This window comes from Rhamphochromis longiceps, linkage group LG14, assembly GCF_057381845.1.
Source record: "Rhamphochromis longiceps isolate RC_006_pf linkage group LG14, R_longiceps_female_GT1.1, whole genome shotgun sequence".
Taxonomy (NCBI): domain Eukaryota; kingdom Metazoa; phylum Chordata; class Actinopteri; order Cichliformes; family Cichlidae; genus Rhamphochromis; species Rhamphochromis longiceps.
The window spans coordinates 15,700,255-15,713,107 of NC_140570.1; the positions used below are offsets into that span (position 1 = coordinate 15,700,255).

Consider the following 12,853-nt stretch of genomic DNA (forward strand, 5'->3'; position numbering starts at 1 on the left):
CGCTAATGTTGAGGTTCAGGCTCTGGGGAGACTGATAGAGCTTAACTGTGTCCTTTTCTATCCAGGAATGCTTTTAATACTTTGAAATGTATTGAAACTCATTGTCAGCAAATAAAAATGAGAACTAATCAGAACTAAATAAGTTTTGCATTAAAATGAGTTTGGAAGTGAGTGAACTGATCGGTAGTAATCTGCAGTATGGTTAGATGCGCACATTTGATCTGCCGCCAAAAAACAGGAAGGGGGAAGCTCCCGGATAAAGTGTAAAGCTTTGTAAAGTGTGTGGAGAAACTCTCACCGGTAAAAACACAACAACTGTTATACGTTACATTTTAGTTGATTGAGTGAACTGTAGATTTAGTCTACAGTTGATTCATGGTATTTGGTTGACTAAAACGAAATCAGAAATAGCTGTCAAAGTTAATGCTGGTGTTAATTACCTAAACCGTTCATGAAAGAGCCCAGAACATGTGTCACAGATGGCTGTAGGCACTCACTGCACTGTGCTACGTCTCCCCTGAACTTTCCCAAACATACTGATGATTATTTGTCTTTGTAGATGTAACTAAAGAAACCAGAGGAAAACGTGTTTTTGTGACAGGTTGCTAGTAACAAAGACAAAAGACAATTTTAAAATGATTCTTTGTTAAGTGGTCTAAGTGTAGACACAACACCGGTTCTCTTAGGTTTGATGCCTTTTTAGGCTTGAGTGATTCATAGATCAGATCAAAAAACAAAACAGTCCTCTGAATGTGGTCGGGCACAAGGACGGGACTAAAAATGAATGAAAAAGCAGCCAAAGTCTAAAGAAAATTTTTAAAAGATCCTCAGAAATCCTGGACAACTATTGCTCAAGACCACTTTAAACATTTACAAGAAAGTCTTGGTCCTTGGAGCAAAAATATAAAGAAATGAGGGGTTGCCCGAAACTTTTGTTCAGTTTTGTAAAACATGATTTTGTTTTTAAAAAGATTGATTGATTTGGCAGAAACAAAGATGTTATACTCATTGTATTTTTGGCGAATACGCTCAAGCCCACAAATGGCTACAGAGGTCAGATGAGTTTTTAGCTAGTTTTTACCATTACAGAGCCTGTGCTACTGCTGTCAGTGCCAGCATGGAGCCAGTTTGCCTTGGATGCCTTGTGAGAGCGATCTCACATTTTGACAGGTTTGACAAGTAATTTCCTTGATATGAAAATCATTGCAGACAGAATCTGTCTGGTACATCAGCCAGTCATTAGTGAATTTCTCGCGGCAGCGCCTCCCATGTTTATTAAAATCAGCTTTGGGCCCAGCAAATTTGTGGTGCCAGCTTTTTTTTTTTTTGGTGGAAGTCCATGGAACCTGTTCCAGTTAACCCACCAGCACAATGTCTGTGGTAAAAAGTTCTGACTCCACCGAGTCATTTTTGAACTTCCATTCCTCTGCCTCAGTTAATGCCAACTCAAGCGGCATCACTTGATTTAATATCAATGATATTAAATATTGTTTACCATTTTTCCCCCAACAGATTTATATATACACAAAAAGAGCCCCCTCTGCTCAAAAAAAAAAAAAAAAAATTTCATTGTTGTCATCACGTCCTTTGATTTCTGCGCTTGCTATTTCTATTTGTTGCAAAACATTTTGGCCATTCATCAAACTTCAGATTAGTTGGTGACTGGTTGCTTGGAAGTTTTTCATTCACAAAGGATTAAGGGATTCAAGGAAGGAAGGAAAAGTGAAAAGGGGGGTTAGACTGAAGGAGATACACAGAACCCATATATCCTGCTGTGTTTGTGTGCACCGAAATGCACGTGTGTGTGTGCGCGCGCGCGTGCATGTGTGTGTGTGTGAGTGAGAAGTCAAGCAGAACCTAGCAAACACTGAATATGGATGAGGAGACCTCAGTCCCCCATCAACCCAATGTTCCTGCTACAACTTGATTCAACTCGAGACCCAAACTAACAGATGCGTGCGCACACACACATACACACACACTCACAAAAATAATATACACAAACACAGACACGTGCACCGTCTCCTAAGCAGGTGCGAGGCCAAATAGAACTTTAAATTGACTTTTCTCACTGGTGGCCATGATGCCACCACTGCCTTCACTCGGCGGCACAAGCGCATAACTTGGCAGCACCGATGCTTTGATGTGAAAAGAGCATTACTCACTACAACCCCGAAGAAATATGCAGCCAACTGAAACTAATGCGTCATCGCTTTTAGATGCCGCCTTTTTGCTCGGTGGATTTGTCAAAGAAAGAATTTGCAACTCCAAAAAAAACAAAAGTTAATGTAGAAAATAGCGCACAGTTCTCATGCACCTTTTACTTTAATGTGCGAGAAGATAAGCGTGGAAATGCAGGAAATAGCAATGCGAATGCGATTCACCCTTTTTTTTTTCTTTACCCCCTCCCTTTCATTCATTTTTTTCTATCCCTTTCATATGCCCAAAGGCCAGGGGAGGAGAGTAACACACAGGATATTCAAATGTAGGAGGAGTTAGGAATGAATTACACCATTTTCTGAATTTTTTGGACAAGATGTTAGCAGATGTGGATATCCCAGCACCTCTGATGACGAAAAGCTGTCGCAAAGGTTATGTTTTTGAATCTTCCCCCCAGCTTAACGCTTTCTCCTTCTAGACATTAAAGCACTGAAGCTCAAAATATAAAAAATGTGATTTATGAGGTGACTCGTTTGCATTCAGCCTGCACATTTCCAAAGTTTTTTCTTAAAATATACAAGCACCCTCCCTGCAGCCGTACAACATGCACGCACAGACAGACACATAGATGCTCGAAAGGCAGAAACACATTCATTTCACCCTTGCTTCCACTGCGAGAGTTCTAATAAACATAATTCAAATTGGGCATTTTGGATTAAATTGGAGGTGGAGGGAGCAGTGCAATGCGGGGCTATGTGTAGATGGAGGGGGGTGGGCAGTCTAAAGTACAGAGATTAGATAAAAATGGATAAATAAATTGATGGCGGGGGGCTGAGCACGGGGAAAGAAATTGCACAGCGAACTTTGAAGAAGTTTCCAAGTTTCTAAAGTAGCTCCTGAATCGTGCTTTTTGTTCTAGCTCCAACTATTCATTTCCTTCCAAACCATTTCTCCCTCCAGCTTTGAGAATACCCCTCTTATCTACCTTTCCACCTCCATCCCTCACTTTATCGCTCTCAGTACTTATCTGTGGGCTTGATCTGTCTCAGAAGGCCAGAGAGGGGCCCTGCAGTTTGTGTCTGCACGCTGCTCACACAGACTGGTAAACTGCAGCTGAACTTTCAATACGTGAGCCAAAGTGATACAACTTTACAAAGTGAAGAGCATACTGGGGCAAATTGGGTGCAGGGTGTTTGCAGTTTGAGGGTTATACAAGTGGACCAGTGGCTGGAGGATTGCCAGTTCAATCCCCCAGGCAAAAGAAAAAAAATCTTAGAAAGTGATGAGTACTGAGGGGTCATGCCGACATTTCAAAGCAAGCCGTCTTCACATGCTAAAAACCATGACAGAGCCGTTAATTCTATGTATTTGTCCATGTAAAGAGCAGCTACAGTGGGGCAAAAAAGTATTTAGTCAGCCACCGATTGTGCAAGTTCCCCCACCTAAAATGATGACAGAGGTCAGTAATTTGCACCAGAGGTACACTTCAACTGTGAGAGACAGAATGTGGAAAAAAAAAATCCATGAATCCACATGGTAGGATTTGTAAAGAATTTATTCGTAAATCAGGGTGGAAAATAAGTATTTGGTCAATAACAAAAATACAACTCAATACTTTGTAACATAACCTTTGTTGGCAATAACAGAGGTCAAACGTTTACTATAGGTCTTTACCAGGTTTGCACACACAGTAGCTGGTATTTTGGCCCATTCCTCCATGCAGATCTTCTCGAGAGCAGTGATGTTTTGGGGCTGTCGCCGAGCAACACGGACTTTCAACTCCCGCCACAGATTTTCTATGGGGTTGAGGTCTGGAGACTGGCTAGGCCACTCCAGGACTTTCAAATGCTTCTTACGGAGCCACTCCTTTGTTGCCCGGGCGGTGTGTTTTGGATCATTGTCATGTTGGAAGACCCAGCCTCGTTTCATCTTCAAAGTTCTCACTGATGGAAGGAGGTTTTGGCTCAAAATCTCACGATACATGGCCCCATTCATTCTGTCCTTAACACGGATCAGTCTTCCTGTCCCCTTGGCAGAAAAACAGCCCCATAGCATGATGTTTCCACCCCCATGCTTCACAGTAGGTATGGTGTTCTTGGGATGCAACTCAGTATTCTTCGTCCTCCAAACACGACGAGTTGAGTTTATACCAAAAAGTTCTACTTTGGTTTCATCTGACCACATGACATTCTCCCAATCCTCTGCTGTATCATCCATGTGCTCTCTGGCAAACTTCAGACGGGCCTGGACATGCACTGGCTTCAGCAGCGGAACACGTCTGGCACTGCGGGATTTGATTCCCTGCCGTTGTAGTGTGTTACTGATGGTGACCTTTGTTACTTTGGTCCCAGCTCTCTGCAGGTCATTCACCAGGTCCCCCCGTGTGGTTCTGGGATCTTTGCTCACCGTTCTCATGATCATTTTGACCCCACGGGATGAGATCTTGCGTGGAGCCCCAGATCGAGGGAGATTATCAGTGGTCTTGTATGTCTTCCATTTTCTGGTGATTGCTCCCACAGTTGATTTTTTCACACCAAGCTGCTTGCCTATTGTAGATTCACTCTTCCCAGTCTGGTGCAGGTCTACAATACTTTTCCTGGTGTCCTTCGAAAGCTCTTTGGTCTTGGCCATGGCAGAGTTTGGAGTCTGACTGTTTGAGGCTGTGGACAGGTGTCTTTTATACAGATGGTGAGTTCAAACAGGTGCCATTCATACAGGTAACGAGTGGGGGACAGAAAAGCTTCTTACAGAAGACGTTACAGGTCTGTGAGAGCCAGAGATTTTCCTTGTTTGAGGTGACCAAATACTTATTTTCCACCCTGATTTACGAATAAATTCTTTACAAATCCTACCATGTGAATTCATGGATTTTTTTTCACATTCTGTCTCTCACAGTTGAAGTGTACCTCTGGTGCAAATTACTGACCTCTGTCATCATTTTAAGTGGGGGAACTTGCACAATCAGTGGCTGACTAAATACTTTTTTGCCCCACTGTACTTGGTTTCTCTGTTAATGATGGCTGATACTCAGTGTGACAGCTTGGCAGATGTGATCAAGTGCCAAGGAGGGAGGGGGGATTGCAAGGTCCACAAGAAGCTTAGAAGCTTCTTTTTTTCTTTTCTTTTTTTAAATCATGCATAAAAACTTTGGAAAAAATGTTTTTGAAAAGTTCACATGAACTCGAAGAAGTGGGATGAAAAATAGAGTGATTGGAAGACGAACGCTTCTCGTCTGCTCTTCCATTAGCCAGAGGCGCCCAGTGTTTCTGCATTTTAATAAGCGCTGGTGTGATTTTAGGACACGAGTCATTTGCAGCTCACGCCGCTGAGTCCGTGCACTAATCAGCTGCCAAATCATTTTGATGGTAACGCCGGAAAATGTTCTTCAGTGTTCAGGTTTTTGTTTTGTTTTTTCACGTTTTGTGTAACAGTTCTACCCTCAGTGAGGTACTGAGTAATTGTTTCTCCAAGGACTCAGGGAGGGAGAGGCAGAGAGTGAGGGAATAGATCTTGAGCTTATTGGATGAACCAGTGCAGAGCCTGTTTAAACAGTGCCTGTAAGAACAGGTTGATTGCGTAGCCTCCAGTATTAACACTTGAGTTTTCTTAATGTCGTCATCTAACCATTTCATCCAAACACCAATTCTGCAGATTTAGAAAACTACAAACTTAAATTAGCTGTCGCCCTTATTAGGTATAACCAGACTGTTACATTACGGTGGGTTTTAATGTGGCTCCTGCTGATTGTTAGTTTTAAAAACATTCATTCACTGATTAGATGGTTAATGATTTTTATTAATTAATTAATAATGAGAATTCAGAGTGAAATTCTTAACATCTGTCACCACTGGCTCACATCCTCTTGTCTTTTTGGCAGTGACACCATCTCCAAACCCTGCATCCACCCTCCACTCACTCCACCCTGTCTGCACTGTCTTCTTTACTGCTCTGTGAGTGCACTGAGTGGCTTTGGATGGTTAGAAACTCATCCACCTTCACTACCTCTGCCCTTTGCAGGTTCAGCTTTGTATAACCCACACGTTATGCCATTAATAATTGTGAATGTATGTTTTGTCTTATCAGAAAAATATCAGTGTTCAAATACAAAAAAAAGTTGTTTAATTACTGAATGTCGCAGAAAAAAAGCATCATAGCTGACTGTTGGTCACTAGTCAACATTCTAGTATCTTTTTCGTTCACTGTTAGTTGCTTAGTTTATTTATAAACTGTAAATCTGTTGCACCTGCATTTGTTTGGCGAGAGACAGGGGCAAAAGCTTTTGACCACCTACACACTGACATCAGTATGAGCTTTGATGGCGTTCCATTCTAAATCCATAGGCATTAATGTGGAGTCCGTCCCACCTTTGGAGCTTTAATAGCTTCCACTCTTCTGGGGAGGTTTTCCGCAAGATTTTGGAGTGTATCTGTGGGAATCTCAGCCCATTTATCCAGATCATTTGTGAGATCAGACAGCTGCTGGAGGGGAAGTGCTTGGCTTGCAGTAATTCTAGTTCATCTCAGAGGTGTTTGATGGGGTTGAGATCAGGGCTTTGTGCGAGCCAGTCAAGTTCTTCTACACCAGGCTCATTCAACCATGCCTTTATGGATCTACCTTTGTGCACTGGGGCATAGTCATGCTGGAAAGGAAAAGACCCCACCCAATCTGCTGACACAAACCTGGAAGATTGCGATTTATTGGGCAAAGGATCAATTTAACCAATAAAGGAAAACTGCTTTCAAAAGATAGTTTCTGTTTTTTTATGAGAAACACTCGAGTGAAAAGCACACACGAGGGGAAAAAAGGGTTATGCTTGTAAAATTATGTGGTCCTCCAAACTGCTAGATGTCAGTCTCTGCCAGTCTCATATGACAATCTGAAGTGGAAAAAACTTGTGAAACAAAATCATAATCAGCCAATCAAAAGTGCAATCTGTGCATTTCTAGTTTTTTCACTTAAAAAAAACAAACACACTTCTTTCATTTCATCTCAGTTTATGAGTCCCTGTGTCACCTGTCTGTGTTTGAAGCCCCTCCCCTCCACACTCAGAGCGCAGACAGACATACAGGGATTTCTTCACTTTCTAGTGAGTTGCGGTACTGACAGGAACACGTGTGAGGGGTTTTTGTCCTCATTATACTTGACGACCTTTCCAGTTTACTTGCTTCTAATTGCAAATTTAATTAAGATGGAAATGGCAAATTAAGGCATTCTCACATTTAAAGGTTTCGGTCTGTGGTGGAGGCAAATGTCAGCCCACAACAGAGAAAATGGAAGCTGTTGTGCTTGTTGTTGAGTAATGTGGTTTGCACCAACAAAGGCCAACAGGGGAGAACACCGACTTAAAAGGGCCTGGCAGGTCTACTGTATCTGCCACATGGGGAGTTTCTAATTAGGGTATTTTCACTTCACTTTTTCATTATTTTTTATGGTTTTTTTACTTATATTGTAGAGTTTTGTTGTGTTTATACTGTGGCTATTATTTGACGTTCAACAACAACAAAGAGAAAAAATCCAAAAATGGAGACACACACACACACACACACACACACACACACACACACACACACACACACACACACACACACACACACACACACACAGAGAGAGAGAGAGAGAGAGAGTACAGTTCTTTGATTGTGAATTCTGAGCTCTATTAAGTCTCTTTCTACCTTCACATGTGCACAAACACACAAAAAACACACACACAGCCATTTCCAGCAGAGACAGAGAAGCGTGAAGCTTGAGTCCTTTGATAACAACACCACTTACTTTAATCAGCAGATAACTGCAGCCAGTTATTTTTCAGTTAACTAAAGTCTGTTTTCTCAGATTCATTTTAATTTCCTAGCCTGTGTTTGTTTTTTTCCCCCTTTCTTCCAACTCTCTCTTCTGCACAAGCTCTCATTCTTATAAGCTGTGAAAGCGTAATCGAAAAGGAAAGGTGCACACAAAAGCTACAGGCATGAATGCACACATGCATTGTTAATGACGCTTCTGTTACTGCAAAACTTTACTGAGTAAAAGAAACATTTACGTTGCATGTACAAACACACACCTGTCACTAGAGTCTGTGGGGGCTGGAATGCGGCACACAGTACAGCACCGCGATGCTGGAGTCCCCCCTTCCACTCACAGGGCTCAACAGTAGACTGCCAGAAGGAATGCAGGCGGAAAACTGTTAACTTCCTACAGAGGGACAAACACAGAGGGAAGGAAATGGTGTAAAAATGACTCCAACACAGTTTTAAGATAAGATGCACACTGGACCATCATTATTAATTCTCTTTCTTTAGGCAACATATGTGTTAATCAGGATACATGTTATATTAAATTATTATTATAATGATCATCAGTATCACTGGCAGTTCGGAGCAGCCCTAGCAACAGTACTTGCTAGTTAGTTACACAGTAGTTACAGTACTGTGTACAAGTATAGAGTCACTGTTGGAGTCAAATTGTTAAATGTTGCCATTATTGTACTTAAATTTGTAAGTCTTGGTTCAAACTGTATGATCAAAGACATTCTCCTGTTTCTATTGCCCTCCCCAGCCTGTTGAATGGTGGGGAGGCTGTAGTGTTTTATTATAGGCACATGAAGGTTCTGTTTTCTTGTTTAGTAAACTTCCTGCCTTTATGATCATTTTGGTGAACAGGAGGTCACACAAACGCACCCCCAAACACACACACACACACACACACACACACACACACACACACACACAGTGTTTTAACCTTTTATAGGGGGGTTTACAATGAGTGTTTGTGTAAACTGTGTGTCACAGAAATAAAAGGCTGTAGGGGAAGCTGGTTCTTTGGACTCGCTTGACACCAACGGCAGAGGACTGCTGCCGTCCATTCCCCTTGCTAGCATGTGAAAACCGGTTGAGCTGTTCGTCTTGCTTTGTTAACGGGAATAAGTCTCTAAACCAGCAGGGCCTGTATATTATGCTGGGAAATAGGTGCAGCAAATACACATGGAAATACAGTAAATAAGGCAAAAAATAATCAAATTTACAAATCTCAGATGTTGAAAGTCTGTATTTGTTATGACAACGTTTATTCTTCAACACAACCTGAACTCTTATAGACAGGTTTCTTGTAGCTTGTAGTCTTCAGGACTAGTTCTCCAGGCTTCTTGAAGGACATTCGAAGGTCTTCTTTGGATGTCGGCTACCTTTTGTTCTGCTCTCTGTCAAGATGAATCCACACTGCTTCAGTGATGTTGAGGTCCAGCTCCAGGAGAGGCCAATCCATGACTGACAGTGTTTCATTGTGTCCCCATTTCCCTTCCTTAAGACGGCTTGTTGACAGCTACCCAGATAGTTTGTGATGAGGCTTCAGTGAACAGTTAATGGATCAACTAAAGGGTCAAATGCATCTCTTTGGGCCTTTGTCAGATTTTTTTTTTCCTATTTCTTAAAGACATGACTTTCAGATAATATTCATCTGCTGTACATAGTATTTTTAGGCCCTCTAGGCCTTCCTTTTGTCCTCTACTTGTCCAGTTTCTTTAAATTACTTAAGGAAAGAATCTCAGCATGGATTAAATTGGAGGTGAAGGGAGCAGTGCAATGCGGGGCCATGTGTAGATCACAGCATGCTGAGATATGTCATTTTCAGCTAATAGTCCTTTGGGAATCACCTCGTTGGTGCAAAAATCCTATTTTATGCCTGTTGAACTGTGTTATCTTTGGGATTTTCTATAGATTCAACAAAGGAAATTGGAACAAATAATGTGCTTCTACGACAGGCTGCTAACAACAAAGTGCCAAAAGACACCATTTAAAATGTATCCTCTGCTAAGTTGTCTGTTATGTGGTTCATGTATTCGAGATCGGTGCCCTTTTTATGATTGCATGATTCATAGGTCAGTGTTAAGAGGCTTAACCTGGACACCTACTGCGCACGTTAAAAATGCTACAATAAGGCGTGACTCCTTGGAAGCAAAATATAAAGATATGACGATTGGTCGAAGACTTTTACACAGAACTGTAGCAGGCTTATGTCCCACCCCCACCCCCCAAAGAAAAAAGTTTTATTTTGCTCATTTAAAAAAAGAAATAACTTGAATTTGAGTGCATTAAAGGTAATCATTATAGCATTAGCAGACTCATTTGTTTATTTTCCCAACAAAAATCATATTCATTTAATTTCACTACAAATTTTGAACCTCGCCATCCATGCTGCCCCCATCAAATTGCTTTTTTCCCCCCGTAGTCTGAAGAAACATTGCATTAATCAGCTATTTATTCCATAAATTATACCTCCTCTGCAACACATTCAAACTTTGCTTTACACCTGCAATGCATCAAGGCAGTGTTGGTAATGAACATGGAAGCAGTTCCTTTACACTACAGCGCCACAGGGGATATCATGAATATGCAACACTTTAATACTCATCATCTCAGGAGGACTTTTAGCACACCTGCAATGAGTTCTTCTTTACTCTTTTGTTCTCTCATCACAGAACTTTTGCTTTTTATTGTTGAGCTGCTGCTGCATGTGAAATGAAATAATGATGCACTTTGGTTTCAAACTGAGAAGTATGTCTAGCAGTGGGATGTGGATATTTCAACCCGCGTGAGATCGCTTGAGCAGCCGAAGCTGATAGGACTTTGAATTGGATGCCATGTGACACAGCGCTATATGGATTAAACTGCGGTCTAGGCTGATGCGAAGAAACAGGAAATTATATGAGTAATGAAAGTCATAACGGCACCATTTTCTTTTACTGCTGCTGATCTGTCGTCTATGTTCTCTTTACCACTGTGACTCCCCAGAGAGCGAGAAAGAGTGTGTCTGCGTGCGTGCGCGCGTCGGGATGTGTGCGCGCATGTGGCGATGAGACGGAAAGACAGAAAGAGAGCGAGTCGTATAACTTGATGATAGCACACTGCTGAGTTCAGCTCACTGGGTGTGAAATGATGATGATGATGAAGAGCAGATGTGATGTGAGTATAAAAAGAATAGACACACACACACACACACACTATCACACAAATATGAGGTAGTGATAGTAAAGCAAATATGAGCGCCCTGGAGCGTTTTGACTTGTTAGGGTCCAGATGTCTGGTTGGCTCTGAGCTTTTGGCAGCCAGACAGAGCAAGAAAGGACAGAAACACACAAACACACACGCAGATGCTTTCACACACAGTCATTTTTACACACAGTTGTTCAGTGTTGTACATTATGGATTTAGTGTTTAAAATGAAACACAAATGAGCAAAACAACAATAATCAAAATAATAACATCTCTTAAATATATACACGACTACCTTTCCCAGCCCATCACCAGTATGCTTCTCTTCAGCAACAACACCTGAGAGAGTCTGACAGCACGACCCAGGCCGGCATTCATTCTGTGAAGGCAACGGCCGTTAAAGTCCCACACCTGAAAAGAAGCCAAAATAACACTTAAATGCATTTGGACAACACGAAATGTTTTTAAAGTCTTTGGTACACCCTCAACTGCTCATTAATGCAAATATGTAATCACAAGACAGCAAGTCGGTGCATTTAGACATATAGCCATGGTCAAGACAAGCTGCAGGAGTTCAAACTGAGAATCAGAATGAGGAAGAAAGGGGATTTAAGTGGCTCTGAATGTAGCATTGTTGTTGATGCCAGGTGGGCTGGTCTGAGTATTTCAGAAACTGCAAAACCACCTCTAGAGTTTAAAAAGAATGGTCCCAAAATGAGAAAATATCCAGTGAGTGGCAGCTTTGGGTAGAAATACTTGTTGTAACCACTTGTTACAACCAGTTAGTATATTTCTGAATGCACAACATGCTGAGCCTTGAACCAGATGGGCTACAGCAGCAGAAGATCACACCGGGTGCCACTCCTGACAACTAGGAGTAGGAAACCGAGGCTACAGTTAACTCGGGCTCACCGAAACAGAAGATTGGATAAACATTGCCCGGTGGGAAGAGTTTCAATTTCTTCTGAAAAATTACGATGGTATAGTCAGAATTTACCGTAAACAACAGGAAACCATGGCTCCGTCTTGCCTTGTTTTAACTCTTCAGGTGGGGGGTGGTGATGTAATCATGTGGGGATATTTTATTTTTGCACCCCTTAGTACCAGCTGGGCATAATTTAAACACCACAGCCTACCTGAATATTGTTGGTGACCATGTTCAGCCCTTTATGACCACAGCATACCCATCTTCTGATCCTCTGATCCTGCATTCTGATTAATCCAATAGAGCACTTCTGGGATGTGATGGAACAATAGATTCTCATCATGGATGAGCTGTGTGATGCTGTCATGTCCATGGACCAAAATCCCTGAGGACTGTTTTCAGGACCTTGCAGAATCTGTGCCATTGAAGCAGCTCTGAAGGCAACCCAGTACTGGGAAGCTGCAGCTAACAAAGCGCCCAGTGGGTGTATGTTGCTTAAGGAAATTTACTAGAAATGGAATTACAGCTTTATTTTCTTGTCTAAAAAAAGGATTTAAAAAAATAAATAAAACCAATGTGTGTTTTTCTACTTTTGAAAGTGTCATTTTTCCCCCCAAGGAGGGATAAGGCAACATGACATTAGGGCTTTAATCCCCCGTCACAGCTCAGGCACCATTTCTTCTTCTGTGTCCAATTTTACACGATGACGCACTTTGCGTCTTTGTTTGTGCAATTTCACAAAGAAACACTGATTGGCTCAATGGGGACACTGTAATTAAAAGGT

General features: G+C 41.8%; 1 protein-coding gene across 1 annotated transcript in view; it reads right to left on the reverse strand.

Annotated features, from left to right (window-relative positions):
* Nucleotides 1-12,853, reverse strand: part of LOC146653819 (cilia- and flagella-associated protein 337-like) — a 41,277-nt gene that overhangs the window by 9,171 nt on the left and 19,253 nt on the right. Inside the window, exons 12-13 of the mRNA XM_085380250.1 lie at nucleotides 11,440-11,555; nucleotides 8,219-8,349 (exon numbers count right to left, since the gene is read on the reverse strand). Of these exons, the coding sequence (XP_085236376.1) occupies nucleotides 8,219-8,349; nucleotides 11,440-11,555 (247 nt within the window). The remainder of the gene's footprint in view (nucleotides 1-8,218; nucleotides 8,350-11,439; nucleotides 11,556-12,853) is intronic.